At 53.8% G+C, this 18,401-nt stretch overlaps 1 protein-coding gene across 3 annotated transcripts in view; it reads right to left on the reverse strand.

The window, feature by feature from the left end:
• Positions 1 to 202: 202 nt before the first annotated feature.
• The window catches only part of RHOBTB2 (Rho related BTB domain containing 2), a 30,274-nt gene continuing 12,075 nt past the window's right edge, over positions 203 to 18,401 (reverse strand). The window contains exons 3-11 of one of the 3 annotated variants that reach the window (XM_059926885.1): positions 14,901 to 15,102; positions 14,161 to 14,264; positions 13,450 to 13,635; positions 11,774 to 12,792; positions 11,365 to 11,483; positions 9,060 to 9,210; positions 5,329 to 5,417; positions 4,400 to 4,505; positions 203 to 3,189 (exon numbers count right to left, since the gene is read on the reverse strand). In XM_059926885.1, the coding sequence (XP_059782868.1) occupies positions 2,972 to 3,189; positions 4,400 to 4,505; positions 5,329 to 5,417; positions 9,060 to 9,210; positions 11,365 to 11,483; positions 11,774 to 12,792; positions 13,450 to 13,635; positions 14,161 to 14,264; positions 14,901 to 15,102 (2,194 nt within the window). In that variant the 3' untranslated portion in view covers positions 203 to 2,971. The other 2 variants (XR_009503969.1, XM_059926886.1) reach the window with 2 other exon arrangements.

Here is an 18,401-nt window from a genome sequence, read left to right on the forward strand (position 1 = left end):
ATGTTTATTTAAGGTAAGCTGAATGAGAGCATGAAGTTGTCTTTTTTGTTTGTTTTATATCCAGTCCAAATAGCACCTGACCCACGATAGGCACTTAATAAGTGTTTCATTAGTGGTTGGGTATCTTTTCATGCTTCTCTCCACTGCAAGTTCCCACCTTAGAAGAGTTTGTTGGAAATATCAAACAATACAAGAAAGGCCATTAGGTACAAAATATTCATGTTTATGAATTCATGACCAAATTAAATATGCAATTTTATATAAAAAGAGGCGTGTGTGTGTGTGTTTTCTCCCCCATCGTACTGTTCTCTGGAGCAGTGCTGAGTGACCCGGGTGCAGGGGTGTGTGTTCTTGCTGTGTGACCCGCTCCATCCTTCTCCCTTTTATGCCTCGGGCTCAAGCTCGCCCTGCATGGGTGTGTCTCCTGCTCTGACTCTGGATTTCCGGGCGCCAGGTTCCTGGGGGACTGGAATCCAGCCCCTCCTCCCTGCCTTCCCCTGGGAGAGGGACCCCAGCCTGGCCTGGCTTCCCCACAGCCTCCCCAGGTGATGTCTCTGGGCCACACCTGGGCCTGCTGGGCTCCCTGGAGGTGCAGACTGGCTCTGACAGAGCCGCTGGGAAGGGGGGGTGGGGCCCTGCTTGCTGGGGTCATTCTGTGACCCCTCATCTGGGGGCCTCCTGCAGCTCCTGGGCCACCTTCCCTTTCTCTCCCCACTGGCCTGTCTGCATCCTCATCAGTGGGCCCAGTGGCTCAGGCCTGCAACCTCACGGAGCAATTCCCTTGCCATTGGACTTCAGGCCCTGGCTCTCCCACCCACCTAGAGTTCCAGGGAGGCCCCCCGGCCCCTCCTCTGTCACCTCCCCAGAGCGAAGGTGCTGGGGGCAGAGCTGCACCCCCACCTTGGAGGCTCCCCTTCTGCCCCGCCCATTGCCCCTCAGGCTCACCCTGAGCTCAGCGGCAGGGGGCTCACCAGCCAGTAGAGGGCAGCACACGTCTGGTTTCCCAGCCTGCCACCTGGAGAAGGACTTGGAGGGGAGGCAGCCACCGCCTCGAAGTCTGGGGCTCAGACAACGCGGGTCACAGCCACTCTAGACCCGCGTGACCTGCCACCTCCTGCTCCTTCTCTTGACGAGGACTTAATTTCAAATCCCTAGGTCTTGGCACCAAAAAATTGATGCAGAGTTTCCATTGTTTCTGGGTTTGCTCTATCCCAGACCTAAAGCCAGCCTCTTGGTGGTGGAGCCCACCTAGGGCCCTGGGACCGAAAACCAGTTCCTCTTCCTAAAGCATCTTTCTTAGCCGAGGTGACTCCGGAGCTCTGAGGCCAGGAGCTCAGTCTCTCTGGCTCCACCTTCATCAGAGGGACTCTGTCCTCTAAATCTACAAAGGGTGTGGGGAGTAAAATACGGATCAGGGTTAGAAAACGCGGAGAGGGTCAGTTGCGACCCAGCTTTTCCCCAGTGGGGCTGCAAGCTACTGTCTCAGTCCTCCACAGTCCTCCAGTCTCCTCCCTCCTCTTCTCTGGACTGACCTTGGCTTTGCTCCTGTTCAATTCCCCCACTTTTTCTCCTTCCCTTTTATCACCAGCCAGCACTGAGTAAGATCATGTGCTATGATCCTTCATTACAGGGTCTCCTATTCTCCATGTCAGTGCCTTTCTCCTGACCTTTGACCCCCTACCACACCCCACCCCTCCAACACATTCACGTTATGGAGTTACCCGCTGAAGGTGAGGATAGCCCGATTCTCATGATGGGCGAACGCGTGGCTCCAACGCCACAGCGATCCCTGAGCCCACCCTCCCCACCTCCGAAACCTCATCCCCAGCATGCTGAAGGCATGCAACGTGCTGCCCAGGGTCAACCAGCAGAGCCGGGGCGTCCTCGGTCACAGCCGGTGACACTGCTTTCCTGAAAAGCACTGGAGTCAATTCCACCGCCTCAACCGTTGCCTCATCCACATGGGGAACCCTGTTTGGCTTTATAGAAATGTAAGCCATACAGGGTCTTTTTCTGCTTTTCTTCCTTTGGGGGGATAGAGGCGACAATGTTTTTGTTGGTGGTGATTCTGTTCATTGTTGCTTGGGGTTTTTTGCTAAATTTACCCTACCCCGTGAGAAGCCGTGCTAACCAGAGGCAGAGGGAGGAGCCCAAAGGAGCATGGGATTGCTGCACCCAGGCGCCCATCACTCCCTTCCTTCTCCCCCCTGTTCCAGCTGTCTCCTTTGGTTGCCATCTCCAAATCTGAGCGGTGAAGGAGGGGAGAAGGAAGTTTCTCCCTGCACCAAGAGGCGCTGCTCCTAGGCCTGCAGCTCCCGGCAACCTCTGCCGCCCTTCTCAGGCCTGGGTGCCCACCGCCCTGGGAGGGGCGCTGGCAGAGGGCCAGCCGTCCACTTGCGGCCTCTGGCAGCTGCACCCCAGGGGTGGAGACCTGGAGTTGGGCTCTGAAGGCTTAATTTCTACCCTGACTTCTCCAGTGCGGATTTGAGTAGGTTCCACGTGCAAATGCCCACAAAACATCTGCAACCCTCCAAGTCCGCTGATGCCAACACACGATCAACAGAGGTAGGACCCTGCCTGCTCACTGCCGCTCACGGGGAGGGGGCTGCCTCCCCAGACCAAGACACTCGGCCTCACGGCTGGGGGAGTTTCCCTTTGATTCTAGGGCTCTCCGACCCAGAGACCAGACGCCACAGCCCTCAGCTCTTTCCCCGCTCCCCAGCTCCCAGGGGTTGCCTCCTGCCCTGCCGTGGAATCGGGACCTCTGCCCGGGCCCCTGCTCTGACCCGCGAGGCCCGGCTCCTTCCTCTCCCTGCTGAGCTCTGCTGGCTGGTGAGAGCGGCTTCTCCCCACAGGGCCCTGGTTATGTGAGCCCTCTGTCCCTGGAAGGCGGAGGGGGCGATGCAGAAGGGCGGAGGGGCAAGAACACGTGGGGACAATGGCAGCAGGGCCAGAAGAGCGTGGCAGCGTCTCAGACCACAGCCGAGGAGGAAGATGGGGAAGACGAGGAGGTGGCTGAAGAGGACGGTGAGGAAGGGCTGTTCCAGAACAGCCAGCGCCGCTTGGGCTGCCGCTTCAGGTGGAGACAGTCTTCCTTCTCGCGCTCCTTCCGGGCCCGCTGGTAGTGGTCCTCCTCCTTCAGGTACCAGACAGGCGGCCACCGGTGCTTCTCAAAATACTCCTGGTTTTCTGCAGCAGAACGCAGTAGGGCTTGATGAGGAGGAGGTCAGGAGAAGGGGCAAGAGGGACTCCCACCCCTGCCCTGCTGCCATGGGACCTGCAGACGGCCTTCGGTCCTGTCAGGACCACATCCCTTCACAGAGCCCCCTAAAGAGAGCCAGGTGCCCAGGGAGTAGGGCCGACGGTACGTGCCGGGGGAAAGGCATTCCCACTTGTGCTATTCTTCAAAGACAGAGGGAAGATCTACACAGGGCTTTAGTGTGTGCTGAGAATAAAGTAGGCTGAGGCAAAGGATGAGGGAGAAAGGGCAAGCAAAGCTGTCAGCAAGAAGATGCTCGGCTTGCTTGGGGCGACAGCAGAGGCGGCTGGCAAAGCTGAGGTTTCGAAGGGAAGTGGGGATGGGGGCGCTGCAGGAGGTCAGATGGGAGGGGAGGCTGGACTGAGGGGTTTGGACCTATTCTGGAAGGCCGGGGGGCACCACGGGAGTTTGGAACCGGGGGAGTGATGCGATTGGAGCTGTGCTTTAGAAAGAAAATGCTAGAAGGGTGAAGAGGAGAGAATGGGGGTGGGAGAACTGGCAGGGTACAGCGAGAAGCTGCTAGCGGGCAGGGGGTCACAGCAGAGTGGAGGGCGCCCAGTGAAGACCTCAAGACGGAGCGGCAGGAGCTCGGGGAGGCCAGAGACACCTCTCCCTGGAGCCCATGCGCTTCCTGTGGGCCCCAGGACCTGAGACATCAATTAAGCAGAGGCCAAGCTGCAGGGACCCCAGAGGATACCAGACCTGTGTTGCCCAGGCTGTGACTTGTGCCCACTCTTAGGTTATGAAATTAATGTCATGGGTCATGAGCAGCATTCAAAACAATTGATATATTTTTCTACATGTGTACTGGGTCACAAGATAAAATGTATTGCTTATCGTGGAGTCTGATCCAAAAAGGTCTGAAAAATACCAACTCTAGTCTGACTGTACTTATGAGAAACAGAAGCCCAGAGGGGCAAAGTGAGTTGCCCAAGGTCCCCGAGGGAGCCCTGCCCTCCACGCCAGCACTTTTCCCGGGCCCCCCCTCTGCCTGGCTAGATGCACCTCTGCAGGCTGCTCCCCACCCACAAGGTCAAGTTAGGCCCAAGGGTCTTCGGCAGTCTCCGGGTGCCCTGGGGTCAGGTCAGAGATTTGGACCCAAGCAGAGGGAGGAGCACAGGTGCAGCCGGGGGTGCTCACCTGGGGACATGGCCTTCATGTCTCGAGGGAACTTGCGACACACGTTGTTGTAGTTGGTGCAGATGTGGTGGAGACACCAGTCAGCCAACTGATACGCGCAGTGGAACTGGGAACAGACGGGAGCGCATCTGTGCTGGGACCCCAGGGGCGGGGTCTGCACACAGACATCTATAGTTGCCTTCAGAGCCAAAGCTTTGGCGAGGTGGGCAAAGGCCCTGAGTCATAAAGACTCGAGAGGCACCTCGAGAGGCAAGGCCACACAAAACCGTAAGGGAATGACGCTGGATTTGCTCCTTGGCACTGTCACGACCACCACCTCACCTCTGACCTGTCCCCGGCAGCCCCAGAAATCCACATTCCTATGCGGCGGCATCCTGCTGTGTCTGCCCTCCTCAGATATGACCCCTCATCCTCCCCGCTGTCAGGGACCAAAGCAGCCTGCACTAAGGTGCTGACAACCAGGCTTAGAGAACTGACTTCCCAGGTGTGTCTGCCATGCTTTCACTTCGTAAACTAATCTTTACTGGTAGAATTTCTGGCACCCTGAGGGCCAGTGCGGGAGATTTTGCTTGCCTGTTTGGGAAAATGGAGGTGGGAAGTTCATTTTAGATGGAGAGTCCTCAGTGTGCCTTAAATGACCTCAGCAGGCAGCAACCACGTCTACACATGATTCTGGGCTTCCCTCCCCTGTCCTACGGTTTCCTGAAGTCTCTGTCCCTTCCCCCCATGGCCAGCCTCTCCTCTTGGTGGGGTAGGGTGTATCCTCTGGCCTGGAGGATGAGATGGGCTCTGCCCACTCAGGGAACCAAGTCTGACAATGGGTTCCCTTCCTACCCACCACCTCCCAGCCCCTCCCCATTCGCTGCCAAATGGGCAGACAGAGCCCAAAGCTGAGAATGTTGGAGAGATTCCTTCCCCTGCCATCCTACCTGAGCCAGTTCCAGGAACACAAGGACGTCCCCATCGATGTCTACCATCATCTGAGTTGCTTCCATCAGCCCGGTCACTGTGTATTGCTCTGTGACACACACACAGCCAGGAATGGGCTGAAGAACCACAGGAGTGGACAGGCACTTGCTTATCCCCCCTGGCAGGGGCCCATTGCAGGGCAAAGAAAGATCAGGGCCAGGGGTAAGTCCCAACAGGCCAGGAAAGGCCACAGGAGATATAAGTCTGCTCCTACCAGCGAGGAAACTGGGATTAGAGCAAGACTTTCCCGGTGGAGTGGAGGTGGGAAGTGAAGGAGGAGATCAGAATCACCTAAAAGGATTTTTCAAGCTACATATGTTGCACCAAGTAGTTATATAGGTGGGGTGAAAGCCCTCACCCCCCAGAGCAGCCATTGAAACTGATGGGAGAGGGTATTAAACCTCAGGTTTGCTGAGAACTATGAATTAGAACTAAGGATTAAACCAAGTTGTTCGTATTGATTTAAATTTTGTAACAAATTGTGTACTAACCTTGCATTTCATGTTAAAACGTTTCTGTGGAAGAAGTAAACACTCTTAGTCCTGAATTTTAACTGTATCACTATGAACTCATAAAGTATTTTATCTTTAAAAATATATTTCCCAGCTCAGTCCATGGAAAAGACCTAGAAACAAGAGCCATCCCAATAGCAAAAGCCATCTCTAATGCACAGATCGCAGCCTTGAAATCCCATTTCCAACTACAAGAAACCAGGACTTCTTAGAGAAATGGCTGATTCCAGGTCTGGGGCAGGAAATGTACAAGAGGAACCTGGAACATCTTGTCATTCCAGATAATCAGAAAGCTCAGAGACTCTGCAGCCAACTGGAAGAGACTCCTACAGGCTAAGGGAGCAGTAGGGTATTTGAGCTTCCATAAAGCTAATTGCAATTATTTGAAACCAACTGAGTATGTTCAAATCTGAGAGTTCATAAGCATACTTAATAATAAGAAACTAATTGGTCACTCTCAAAGGATAGGAAAACAAATGTATCTTGAAAACTGGTAAATAAAAGAATCAAGCATTCACCTGCCTGTTCTACATGAACTATACCACTGGGTAAATGAACACTAGGTGAGGGCAAGTTTCTCTCTTTTTAGAAGTATTCCAACAGATAAAGAAAAAAATGACTGAATTGGAATATTACCATTTCACAACACCTAATAAATTAATGGATCCAGGCAATGACACTCAATGGTTGCTAACGTCCCAAAAAGAGAGAAAAGCAGACAATCTATGCTTCTTGATGAAAAACAGAAACAATGTATGAAGTAGTCTTACCAAAAGGAAACTGAATGTGAATCTGATCTAGCCTCTAGATCCAATGGCCAGTTTACAGGAAATATGGTGTACTATAGAAACGCAATCAGTAAAAAAAAATCTAGATTTCCTAGATCAGTGGGGTTTTTCCAACAAATTACAAGGGAAAGTTTTTTTTCATGGACAAGGTACTTATAGATTAAAAAAGAAAAAACGTAAAGCATATATAAAAAATAAAATCATGCTATAGTGTTTAAGGATGCACATTTGGATGATAAAACTATGAGGAAGTGTAAGGAAGTGAGGCCATAAAAAATATCCTAAAAAAGAGTAATAGGCAGAGTCACATTCCTCCTGGGGACGGGGGAAGGGCCCGTGGTTGGGAGGGACAGGTGGAGGGCTTCTGGTATGGCCGGCAAGGGTCCCTTTGCTTTGTAATAATTCATTAAGCTGACCATATATTATGTGTATTTGTGTTATATTTAACATTAAAAAAAATTTAAGCTTGGGACTTCCCTGGTGGTGCAGTGGTTAAGACTCCACGCTCCCAATGCAGGGGGCCCAGGTTCGATCCCTGGTCAGAGAACTAGATTCCACATGCATGCTGCAGCTAAGAGTTCACATGCCACTGCTAAGCCGCAACTAAGGAGCCGGCAAGCCACAACTAAGGTGCCCACGTGCCATAACTAAGGAGCCCACCTGTCACAACTAAGACCCAGCGCAACCAAATAAATAAATGTTAAAAAAAAATTTTAAGCTTGAATTAATAACTTCATAGGAAGCATATATCACTAAACACAAAGCACCACTTATTACACCATACTTGGCATTTTCCACTGATCCTTGACAAGGTACATACACAACACGTTTTTTAAATATGTTTTTTGGCACGTATGGAGCATTTCACTGGAAAAGTCATTCAATGTTATTTTCTATAAGCCTTTCCACGGAGCAGTGATTAACATTTTTAATCGCTACCTTGTGAAAACTACCCATGTGTGCTTAACCAATGGCGCCTATTTGACTTGTTTCTGATCGCCTGCCATGATGAAACAAACTTAAACACCTTTATATGTTTTTTTCATGTGGGTCAATTCTTTGTAGATAGCCTCTCAAATGTTGAATTACTCGGTCTAAGAGTTTGGACAGTTTTCTGTGCTCTGGGAAGGCCACAGCACTTTTTCATGGATGGCCATGGATGACATATTGTTGCAGCTCTGATCTTTATTATTTATTTATGTATTTATTTATTTATAGGCCACACTGTGTGGCATGCGGGATCTTAGTTCCCCGACCAGGGATCGAACCCATGCCCCCTGCAGTGGAAGTGCGGAGTCCTAACCAACCACTGGTCTGTCAGGGAATTCCGCAGTTGTAAGCTTTAGAAGCCTCTCTCTCGCTCCCTGCCCTGAAGCCCTCAGTGTCCCCTGGACTCCCTCTGCAGAGGGAGTTAAGGTCCTTAATGTTAAGGTTCAGCTCCTAACATTTGGTTCTGATCAATGATTTCTCCCTTCTTCCTGGGACCAAGTCCCACCTTTCAACTAATTTCTCATCATGGGATCACTGCTTCCCTCATAGCTCAGTCCCAACCTTGATCATCTGCCCAGGGCCCCAGCAGCTCTGACACCGGGTCCTTCCCTGAACCTCAACTCAGTATCTGAGGCCCTGCTCTCTGCCCCCTGACCCGCCCAAGAATACTAACCTCGACATCAACACCAGTACAGGTAGCAACGCCAACACCAATGCAATGCAAATGTCGACTCCAACATCAGCAGGCCCCAGACACCCCTCCTCGGGATGGCACCATCTCTCCTGCAGCCCTTGGACCCCGAACTCCTGCTCCTTGGTCTCCCTCCTGCCTCAGTCCCTGCTCCAACCCATCTCTGGGGTTGGTCCCTCCTGAAAGCTGAGCTCGAGCTCTCAGGATCTACAAGGAATCAAGGAATTAGGAGTGGCAGGTCAGTGTCTGCTGTCTATTTCTAGAAGAAGAAAGGGAAAGTGAAGGTGGAAGAGAAGAAGGAGGAAGAGGGAAAGGAGAAGGAGAAGGAAAAGGAAAGGAAGGAGGAAGGGGAGGAGCAAGGGGAGAAATGAGGAACGGTGTTCTTTTCTTTCTGACTTCTTAAGCTTGCATGAGTGCGGCCAAGCTAATAAGAACACCAGGCCCTGGTGTCTGCTGGAGCCCACTTTGCTGGGCCAAGATAACCTCTGGAGAGAGCCTACAAGGTGCTCCCACCGAGGATCCCTCTCACACATTTCCTTACATCCATGTCCCCACCCAAACCCCAATACGCACCGACGTATTTCACTTTATGTAAACGTATTCCCTGGGTGCTCGTGGCCTGTCCCCTAGGAGGAGACAGGTGAGAGGAGAAATCATGACTCCTGGGGGTCCCCGACTCCTCCTCCCGGGAGGCCCCGGAGCTTAGTTACCTGTGAGGGCGACCAAGTGCGGCAGGCAGAGGCGGTTGGCCAGGATGATGAGCTGCATGTCGTCCAGGTCGGGGCTGGAGGTGAACATGCCGGTGTACAGGTATTCCAGCACGGCCCTCATGCAGCTCTTGCTCGTGTAAGGAAACACCACCTGCGGGTGGGAAGGAACAGAGCAGGCTGCGGTGAGGTCCAGCTGTAGAGAAAGAGGAACTCGGTTCCGAGGGACTCAGAAAGCTCTGGCCCACCTAGCTGGGCTACTCCAAACAGGCAGCCACCCCTTCGCGGCCCCTGGACCTGCTCAGAACCCCCCTTCCCCAAAGGCTGGTCTCCCACCGCAACAGCCTGTGCTGAGCCCAGCTGCTGAGCACCTACGAGCAGGGCTCCAACAGCTTTTAAGAGGACCTGGACTCTTGCTGGCATCCTTCCGGCTTGGAGGATGTGTGCAGGAGTCCTTCTGGTCACCTGCACCCAGCCCCTCGCAGCCCTTCAGGGAGCAGTGCAAGTGGGATGCGAACGAGCAAAGCAGACACCAGCTGGTGTCTCCGGGCTGCTTGAAGCTGCTGCTCTGGGATCTCTTCAGAGCAGCACCGACACAAAAACTGCTTTCTCATCAGACGCCGGTCTCTCCAGGCTGCACTGGGAATCAGCTGGAGCTTTACAGCTTCTTCTGTGGTAGTGGTGGGCCCCGCGGCTTTGGAGAGTCCCCAGCCTCACACTTTTGCACGTCCCAAACCAACTCACGCTTCAAGGAGCAGAGACGACTCAAATCTGAACCCCTCCACTTCGCCTACCGGAAGGACGTCCTTCCCAGAAATTTTAGGAAATCCCTACTCCGTATCATAGGACGCTCTGCTGCACTGTTCTTCGTCCAGCTTTTCATTCAAGTGTTTGCTGAGCACTGACTAAGGGACCAGCGCTGAGGAGGGTACTCAGCAGAAGTAAAAGGCCCAGTCCCTACACTCAAGAGAAACCACAGACCAGCTGGGGAAACGGGGTGTGGACCCTCAGAACTTGAAGCCACTGCACAAAGAAGGACCTTGTTAATTGCAAGGCTGAGTGATGGACAGTCAATGTTGCAGGAGTTCAGAGAAGATGGAGAACAGGGCCACGGCCTGGGCTACTCGGCTTGGCTGGGAGAATGGAAAGGCGAGAACAGACTTGAGAGAATAGACTTAAGAGGATATTTCTAAGGACACACTGATAGGCCCCTTCCAACTCTGCGTTTCCAGTCTAGGTGCCCAAGAAAGCAGCGGTACCAGTGAGAACAGGGGGTTGGAGTGGCCCTGATTAAGGGAAGGGTGATGGCATGAAGTGTTTCTTTCTAGTTTCTGTATTCTGATGCTTTGAAATTTGGGGCCTTGCTGACCCTAGAGGGACTTCCTAGAGATAATAAAGGACTCACCTGAGATCATGCCTTTCATATGCAAACCAAACAATCCAGAGCCCACACCCCCAGTTATCTCCTTTATCTGCTCTCACACTCCACGCCTCTCTCCCCCTGCCCTAATTACCCCAGGGCCAGGTACTAGATGACTCAGGACAGCCCCTATGCCCCAGAGCCTGAGGAAATTATTCAAACTAGCCAACCCTAAGCCTGTTTACCCTGCTTCACCTGTTCCTTGCCATGGAAGAGACAATAAAGGCTCTTGCCCACAGGTCCCTTTACTCCCTCTGCCTCATGACCCAACCTGGTGCTTCCCTGCGTGTCCCCAGATGCTGTGTGCCCCTCCCATTGAGATCTGTGAGTATAACAATCTATCTTTTTAACTGCAGTTTTTTCCTGATCTGTTGGCTTCACCATACCTCAATTATAATAAAACCTACATTTAAAAACAGTGATGGATTCAGTTTGGGACACACTAAATATTTTTCTAGTTATTTCACGTGGGTCCGGGAGAAAGCAAGGTACAATGTATAGAGCCAAGGAATCAGAAGTCTTGAGTTCAAGTCCTACCCTCTCCTTTCTACTTACAGAGCTTTGCATAAGTCACTTAACCTCTCAGGTCCTCACCTTCCTTACATGTAAAGTGGAAGGCTACGCTATAAGAGTCACGTGTGAGACAATATAAGACAAGGAATCGAAAGTGTCTTCTAAACTGTAGAGTTAAGATGTTACCGTAATTCCCTATCCTGGTATATTGGAAAGTCCTTGGCTGTGGGAACCATCTCATAAACTTCTCTCGGGCCCATCACTCAGTGGTTTGCACACAGTCAAGGCTGAAGAAAGTACCATTAAGTGACAGATGCCTCAGATGGGAAGGGAGTAAGTTTCTCTCTTTCCCAACCATTCCCATCCTAGCCTTACCTCCCTGGTGGAACTCTCCACAAACGGCCCCCCAAACATGGCAGCCATCCAGTCACAGCTGGAAATCAACAGGGGCTTGTGGGCGCTGATGGTGCCATCATCCAGGATGAAGGTCACATCTGTCCGGGTGGAGAAGAGGCATCACGTGAGCATGTGGGGAAAGAATGTGGTACAACCAACCCCAAGGGTCAACAGTGCGCCCAGACAACCTGCTTGCTTCTGAGCCACAGGCTGTGAAGTACTATGTGACCACGCTCTCAGGCTGGGGACACTGGGCTTCAGGAGCAGAGCCACTGTGTCTCCAGGACATCAGCAGCTGAGATGACTTAGAATGCTGCTTGGACCTCAGAAGGCTCCTGGAGGGAACTCCCCTGCCTTCTGGACATCAGCTCCTAGGCACGTTCCATACCTGAGAAGGTGCCTTTTGCCAAGCACTCCTTAACCCGGTTGGTCCGGCGGACGTGGAAGGCCTTGGTGATCTCCTGGTTCATGAAGGCCTCATTGTTGAGAATGTTGGCCACCATCATGCGCAGATCAAAGACCTCGAGCAGCTCAGCAATGTGGGCGATGTGCATAAGGTCCCGCTCGTTCTCGTCCAGCTCCCCTGTGTACAGGTACTTGAGAACAGCCCGGAAGGGCCCCGGCTGGATGGAGTTGTCCATTTTCACCACCACCATCAGCCGGGATTTGTAAGTCAGTGGATCCTCTGCCATCTCTTCCTGGATGCTCACAAAAGCTCTGCTCCAGGAAGACAGCACTCGACCCCTCCCAGGCAGGTACCCTGTCCCGTTGCCCCGTAAGATCCCGTCGCTAGTTGAAGCCCGGAGCCCAGCGGGCCCGGAGCCCCCGCCCTCCTCCACACTCTCGCACACATCAAAGCTGGCTGCCCGAAGCAGGAAGTCCCGGCCGTGGTGGTGGTGGTGATGGTGGTGGTGTTGATCAGGGTGACCCCGGTGGTCCTCCGGGCAGGGGCCTCCTGACCCTGAGGGGCCCCCCAGATCCTCCTCACTCAGGTCCATGAGGAACAGGTCGTAGAACTTGGAGGAGGAAGTGGAGAGGTAGATCTTGTGGGCAAAAATGCGCACACGTTCCTGCAGCACCAGGATGACGTCCGCGCACAGCGGGTCCTCCAGGAGGTGGGCGGGGCACTCCTCGCTGCTGGAGGGGGGGTCGGGCACCACAATGATGGGGGGAGGCGGCTTGGGGGGCAGGAAGGGCGCCTGCAGCAGAGGCCGCTGCACATTGCGGAGGTGGGACTTCCAGAACTGCAGGTGCCGGCGGGAGATGAGCGCTGCACGTATGGCGTTGTCAAAGACGTCCTTGATGCCGAACTGGGCCACCACGCTGGTCTCGTAGTAGGGGATGCCCAGCTCCTTGGCCACCTCCCGACCCTTCTCCGGGGGAAGGATCTCATTGGGCTTGATGGGCCTGGCAGGTTCAAGAAGGGAAGCCAAATTCATGTTGGTGGTAGAGAGCGGGGGGGCGGGGAGAGGCAGCTCTCTAGAGCCTGTCTGTTTTTCACTAGGCTGGAGGGTCTCTGCTCAGGATCCGTGTCCTAAGCCCCATTCCTGCCCTGCTCATTTCCACTCCCTTCCTCCTCTGTCTCGCTAAATCCTACTAGTCCTTCAAGGCTCACTTCCAATCCCCTCTTCTTCCAGGAAGCCCTCCATATCTATGCCAGGCCCTGGTGATCTCCCCAGCTCAAAACAGTGGTAGCGATAACCACCTCTCTGGCAATTAGCATGCAACGTGCCACGTTGGTTTTTAACATGTTCACCTATCAAGTTCATCTCCCAGCAAGATTATAAGCCCCTTTCATGCAAAGACTCCCTCTCCTTCTCTCCTCATGATGCTTAGCCCAGTATGGCCCACTCAGTGTGTAACAGATGGATAGCTGGATGGATGGATGGATGGATGGGTGAATGAAAGAATGAGAACTCTTGTTGTCTCCCTACATGAGCTAGCTTCAAATGGAGGGAGAGATGTGAGGCTCAGTGGATTCCCTCAGGACTGAGCAGGAAGCCGGGAGACACCCCCCGCACCCCCTCTGCCGCCTTCCCCTCCCTAGGCACCAGCACCCCCTACCTAGCCAAGGGTCTCCTGGCCCTATTGACAGCCTCCAGGTCGGCGTAGCGCAGGTCCAGCTGGCAGCCCACCAAGATGACAGGTGCTCGGGGGCAGAAGTGCTTGATTTCTGGGTACCACATGGTCTTGACATGGTGGAGGGAGTTGGGGTTGGCAATGGAGAAGCACAGAACCACCACATCGGATCTGGCGGTGGGAGAGTGAGGTTACAGGCAAAGAAAGCTAGTGGTAGGTTCCCTGCCCCTGGAACGAGGGAGAACACACATACCCACCTGCACCCCCTACACTACAGTCCCACGTCTGTCATATGGATCTGCTCACATGATCTTACCCAAAACGTATATAACAGTACCTCTAGTTTATGCACCCCTAACTTAGCATTTTAGAGCTTTCAAAGACTCTTGTTTTGACCTCACAGCTATCCTGTGAGTTAGAAATGACCACTTTTTACCATCTCATCTGCGAAAACTCATCTCAGAACAGCTCTCCTAATTGCTCAGAGTCGCAGAGCTACTGCTTCACAGGGTAGGACTCAAACCAGGCGTCCTGATCGCAAACCACCCAGGCTGCCGCCCCCTCGAGGCTCTGCCCATGCTGCTTTCTCCACTCCTTCCTCCCAGGCTCAGTTTCACAGAGTCGCTTCGTACCTCGGGGAAAGCAGGGAAAAGCCATCCACTTGGCTCCCCGCAGGCAGCCAGGGGCCTTCCCTACCTCCCATAAGCAAAGCGACGGTCTTTGTGGTGATCTCCAAAGGTGTCCCAGAGGCGGAGGGACACGCTGACATCATCTACCACGTCTCGGGAACGTTCCAGCACCTGTGGGGGCAGGGAGGGGGACAGGAATCTAGGGCAATGGTTCTTGGAGGCCCTGCGTGCCTGCTCACTCCTGAGGGTCCTGCAACATGGGGGCTGGAGGGACACCTAGTGCCTCCCAACGTGTGCCTTAAAACACCTTCATCCAGGTGCCATCTCTGCAGACTCACTAACAAGAGCTGGCCAGGAGGTGAGAGACTCTCAGAGGGCAGACCGTTATGGGAGTGGACGGGATCTCACAGGGAGCCTGCCCTTGTTCCCAACTGTACCTGCCAATTGGACACTTCCGAGCCTCTGATCTTTTGGTATCATTAGCTGGCAGCTTCTTTCCTACCACCAGCTCTCATCTCCCCAAAGCACCACCCCTTTCCCTTCAGGGCTCCCCATTACTGGGGGCTATGATTCCACAAGATGCTATGCATATGCTCTATGCACAAGAGCTCAGCCGTGCAAAACACAAAGAGCCAAGGACCCCTCCCCTGGAGGGGGGGCTCCTCTCAGGCCCCCCTCCCGGGGCTCCGTGCTCTTCAGCTGCCTCCACCCGACCCCTAAGGGGCTTCCATGAGCTCAGCACGGGCCCCGTTTGGAGTGATCCCTGGGGAAGAAGCCCAGATGCGTGGCGTGGACGCCCAGCCTTACCTCCTGACACACCCGGTACTGGTCGATGGCCCAAACTGTGGGCACGTGGGTGGCGAGCAGCTGGTACTGGGTGAGGGTGGCATTGCAGGCCCGGGCACAGATGAGCCTGGTCTTGCCCACAGCGTTGTCCCCCACTACCACGCACTTGATGGTCTCTACGTTTGGCCTTTCATAATCCATGTCAGAATCCATTAATTGGGACCTGAGGGAGAGGAGAGAAGCGGTGAAGACAGCTTTGCATGCCAGCCCCCGGAGGGCCGGGGCCAGCTGCTCTCCTCAGCCAGGGCTGCCCCCGCTCCAAGCATCTGAGCGGAGAGGAGGAGGAAGGAGCGGGCGGCTTTCTGGGCAGGAGCTCTGCAGGGGCCGGAGGAGACGGGAGCCCCTTCAGGCTGAGAGGCGCAGCTCCACCAGGGGAACCTCTGGTCTCCCTCCTGTTGCCACCATCCTGCGGTGGGGCTTCGGGATGGGGGGGATGCCTGAGAGAGATGCCAAGGCGGAGTCTGCCCAGGGCCAGTCCCCACCCTCCCGGGCAGAGAAGTGTCTGCCTAGGAAGCTCAGTCATCATCGGCTCTCCTTCTCCAGCCAGCAGGGCTGTGGCAGCAGAACAACAAACAGCTGAGAGAAGCGGAGTCACGGCCAGGTCCCCACCCCTTCCCAGCATGCCCGAGGGCAGGGCCGCTTTAAAATTTAATGGACTTGTCAAAGCTGGGCAGCAGCTCTCCTGGCCTCCACCTTTGTCTCTCTCCCTCTCTGGTTGTGGATTTCCAAGCCCCAGCCTGCCCATGGCTATCCTTCAACTCCGGCCCCCTTTATGGAGATGCCAGAGTGTTTCAGCCCAGGCTCTTTGGGCTGAGGAGGCTTCTGGATGCACCTGAGCAGTCCACAGGCCTCCCCTCTCCTCCTCTGGGTCTGTCCCGTTGCCTACGTGGCTCACTCAGCAGCAGGCCCTGTTTTGAGATGGCAGTGGGGGTAACTACGGGCCTGGGATGATACATCCCACGTCTAATAGACCAATGGGCCTTCCCATCCCCTGCCCAGGCCTACCCTCCAAGCATCGTGCATCCAGTTTCAGGGGAAGTGAGATACGCTCCTTTCCGCACTTCTCCTTCCTGGGGAGGAGGGTTCTCAGGCTGGAAGCCCCCAGACACTGGCAACCCTGGAAGGAAGCTCGCTAACTTGACTGCATGGGTAATGGGGAAGCAGAGAGTCAGAAACTTGGGCCTGAATTTCTGGGCAAATATTTGCCTTAGTTTCCTTCTGTGTTGGGTAGAGAGGAAGTGGCTTGCCCACCCACAGAGAGGGATTGCTCAAATTAACAAACAGAAGTCCCTTCTGTAGTCAAAATGTCATGTCAGTGTTTAAAAAGCTGTCACCAGGAGGGGGCCCTCGGCTTGAAGGGGCTTTTTCTGGCAGCCTCGCAGTTGGCGTCCACCTCCTGGAAGAGCTGAAGAGAGAGGGTCGGGGTAGATGCAGGCGTTATTAGGAAGCTTGGTTTTGCCAGGGTCATTGGCCTGCCCCTGCTCACATTCTCCGTGCGCCTGAAGTCAGCTGGGGGTTGGAGCAATTTGGAGGAATCCTTCCTAGGCCAAGGAAGGCTGAGCTCAGAGGAGTCCTGGAGGCTACCCAGGCACCCTCACTGCTGAGCCATCCAGCCCAAGAGTCAGGCCACCATGCCGGGCTGTAACTGGATGCCAGCATGCAGGAATGCAGACCTGAAATATCCAAGTAACGATGGCAACTGGGATTTGCTCGAGTAGATGCATCTCAGCCACCTAAGCAAAAAGTACAGCAAGGACTTTTCAATGAGACAAGCGCCTCCCCCTTCTTGGAATTTTACAGGATCTAAACAACAAGGGGTCTCCGTGCAGGTTCCCCCCCACCCCCCCGCCAGTCTCCAGCGCAACCGTCTGCCTCATTCCTTCTCCTTCCTCTGCCCCTGCTCGCCCTCCCCAGCAAGCAACCATGATTCTGCCGACCATCTTGCCTCCCCGCTGCTCTCTCTCCTGAACTGAGGACCGGGAACCCCACGTTGACAGCTCCTGGTCTCAAGTCAGGCAGCGGGGAGGATGTGTTGGCGCTAGGAGGAATCTTCTAGGTTGTGGTTTCTGTTTTATCGATTGAAGAACAAAACAGATAGAATCCCAAATACAAATACATGCAGCTGTAGGAGAAAGATAAAAACCTACTAGCCCACAGAACTTCCTTCTCAAATTTAGATTCCAGCAGCACGGAGGTGTGTAGGCAGAAGGGGGGATGAGGAGGTACGGAGCAGGCACATCAATTCTTACATCCGGGAGCAGCTGGATGGCGAGGAGGGTGTCAGAACACCAGCAGAGCAGTTCAGTGCTGGTCCAAGATCACCGAGTCTATGATTCAAACACTCAGGCACACCTTATGCACCTCTGTGGTTAAGCAGGGTACAGCTAACCAACAAGCGGGAGGGCGACACTGTGCTGTGAGTTTAGACAGCAGACCTGTTGGGTGCTGCTCCAGCGGAGCAGCCCCTCCCCATCCGTTCCCCAGCTGCCCCGAGTCCTTCCCCAGCTTGTCCTTTGACTTCCTCCCGACTTTTATCATTCTCACCCAGTCCACCCCTGTGCCAACTGCCTGACTGGCAAACTTCATTGTCAGATCTGGGAAAGGGCAAATCACTTCACTTCTCTGGGCCGCAATCTGCCCTTCTGGAAAATGGGTACGAGGGCTCCCAAAGAAAGTCTCCTGAATCTTGGTAAATCCACGCCAAGAAAGCCTGGGCCAAAAGGAGGTATTTGCCTTCTTATGTAATGTGGTATATTATATAATGCTGGATTACATATCTATATGTGTAATTATATCTCTCTTTAAGATACACACTGGCCCAATTAAGCCAGCAGAACTCTTAGTCTAATCAGGCCTGTCTTTAAAAGGACCTGTACTGGAGATATGGTGCCACTGCCAACAGTAATGTAATTTTTGCTCAAGAATATTGCTACTTTACTGTATCACTGCTTATATACAATGGCACAACCCACTCAGTAAGCTTCTCAACTTCCCCTTTCCTTCTGGCACTCTCTCCTTCAATGACTCTAGACTTTTCTGCACAATTGCCTCATCCCCATTCCTTCTGAGCCTCCTGACTAACCTCCGTACACTATGGCTTCCTCGCCACCCTGCCCTGGCTATCACGACCCCCAGGCCACTCCTTTCCCTCAATGATCCCAGCGTCACGTAGGTGCTCCCTTCCCACCCCATCCCACGATCCCTGTTCCCTTCTCCAAAAACAGCCTCCTGCCCACTGCTCTCCCAGCTCTTTGAACTCAGGACAGGTCAAAATGAAAGGTGTGCTCAGATTAGCTGCAAACCTCACGGGCTCCCAGTCCCACACCCACACACCTACACACACTCTTTGCAGAGCCCAGAAAAGCCCCTCTTTCCCTCCCACAGCTGATAGGAGGCTTGTTCATCTGTAGCTGCCCTAGTCTGGTTGTCAAGGAAACAACAGAATCTCCCTGGGAGCCTGCT

Source organism: Balaenoptera ricei, chromosome 6 (assembly GCF_028023285.1).
Source record: "Balaenoptera ricei isolate mBalRic1 chromosome 6, mBalRic1.hap2, whole genome shotgun sequence".
In the NCBI taxonomy this organism is placed as follows: domain Eukaryota; kingdom Metazoa; phylum Chordata; class Mammalia; order Artiodactyla; family Balaenopteridae; genus Balaenoptera; species Balaenoptera ricei.